Source organism: Penaeus monodon, chromosome 17 (genome assembly GCF_015228065.2).
Source record: "Penaeus monodon isolate SGIC_2016 chromosome 17, NSTDA_Pmon_1, whole genome shotgun sequence".
NCBI lineage: Eukaryota > Metazoa > Arthropoda > Malacostraca > Decapoda > Penaeidae > Penaeus > Penaeus monodon.
In genome coordinates, this window is record NC_051402.1 from 37,071,868 (window position 1) to 37,073,511 (window position 1,644).

General features: G+C 57.5%; 1 protein-coding gene across 1 annotated transcript; it reads left to right on the plus strand.

Moving 5' to 3' along the window:
* The first annotated feature begins 202 nt into the window (after nucleotides 1-202).
* LOC119583366 (vegetative cell wall protein gp1-like) lies at nucleotides 203-983 on the plus strand. Its single transcript, XM_037931838.1, has 2 exons — nucleotides 203-787; nucleotides 912-983. The coding sequence occupies exons 1-2, from the start codon at nucleotides 203-205 to the stop codon at nucleotides 981-983; spliced, it is 657 nt and encodes a 218-aa protein (XP_037787766.1).
* The last annotated feature ends 661 nt before the right edge of the window (nucleotides 984-1,644 follow it).

A 1,644-nucleotide genomic window follows, 5' to 3' on the forward strand; every position in this document is an offset into this window, starting at 1 on the left:
TACCCTTCCCCATCGTACCCATTCCCCTTGTACCCACTCCCCTGCGTACCCATTCCCCCGTTACCCCTCCCCTTCGACCCATTCCCCCTGTACCTCACTCCCCATGTTTTACTCACTCCATGCGTAACCCATTCCCCATGCGTTACCCATTCCGCATGCGTACGCATTGCCCTGTGTCCCATCCCCTGCGTACCGGTTCCCCATGCGTACCCTGTCCCCCGTGTACCGCGTCCTGTTACTCACGTCCCATGCGTACCCTTCCCATGCGTACCCTTCCCCACGTGTACCACTCCCCAGGGCGTACCCCTCCCATGCGTACCCATCCCCATGGTACCCTTCCCCATGCGTCCATTCCATGCGTACCCATGCCATGGGTACCCTGTCGCCCAGGGCTTACCCATATCCAGGTGCGTACCTCACTTGCCCATGGCGTACACTCCCCATGGCGTTACCCACGTCGCCTGGGTACCCTCCTGATACCCAGTTCCATGCACCATCCCCAAGGTACCCAGTCCCCATGCGACCCATTCCAAGCTTACCCATTCCCGATGCGTACGCCACGTCCCCATGGTACCCACTCCAGAGGAGACCCATTCCCCGATGCGTACACCACGCCCATGCGTACCCACTCCCCATGCGTACGCCACCCCATAGCGTACCCATTCCCCAGGTAACCCATGTCCATGCGTACCCATTCCCAATGCTTACTCATTCCCCATGCGTACCCATTCCCCATGCGTACCCATTCCCCATGGTACCCACTCCCCATGCGTACCCATACCCCCATGTGTGTGTGCGTGTAAGCGAATGGACCTGAGGAAAAGGGATAAAAACCGTCGCGTTCCGTTGTGTTCGAGGTTCGCATCAAGGGAGGTTGTTGACTTTGCCGTTCATAAGTGCGCATAATGTAGTTTGTGAGTTTAATAGCAGTGTGCGAGGGTGAATGTGACAGTCTTAAGAAGTTCCTCCTGGCTGCCGCATAAACTGACCTGAGTAATTACATTAATTAATATAAGATCCCGAAGCGTTAATTACACTCCTGGAGTAAATGAAAGCTGTAAATCGGAAGAGCATCCGGTGGAGCGAGGTAGACGGCGAAGGGGGGTGGGGGTGGGCAGGGGGTCAGGGGTGATAGGGGGAGGGGTCAGGGGGGCGAAATTGAGAGAAGGTCAGGGGGGGGGGTGATTTGGTGAGGATGTCAGTGGGGAGAAATGGGAAGGGGACGAGGAGGTGAAATGGGGAGGGGGTCTTTTGGGGGGAGAGGGAAGAGGTTAGTCAGGGCGGGGGAGGGGGGGGTGTCTACAAAAGAAGGGGTTCATGGGGGGGGATCAACAAGGAAAGGTGGGGGGGGGGTAAACTGAGTCTCTAATGATGGACGGGAGGGAAGGAAGGAAGGAAGGCGGGACAAGAGGCGTTTTCCCTCTTTTCTTTCTTCCTTCCCTTCATTCCCCCGCTTTCCCTACCCTTTCGTTCATCACTCTTTCTTTCTCTTTTCACCCTTTCTCTACATCTCCGCTCTATTTTCTCCCTCCCCCTTCGCCCCTTGCTCCTCCCCTTTCGCCCTTCACTCCTCCCCCTTCGCTCCTCCTCCTTCGCTCCTCCCCCATGCCCCTCGCTCCTCCCCCATGCCCCTCGCTCCCTCCC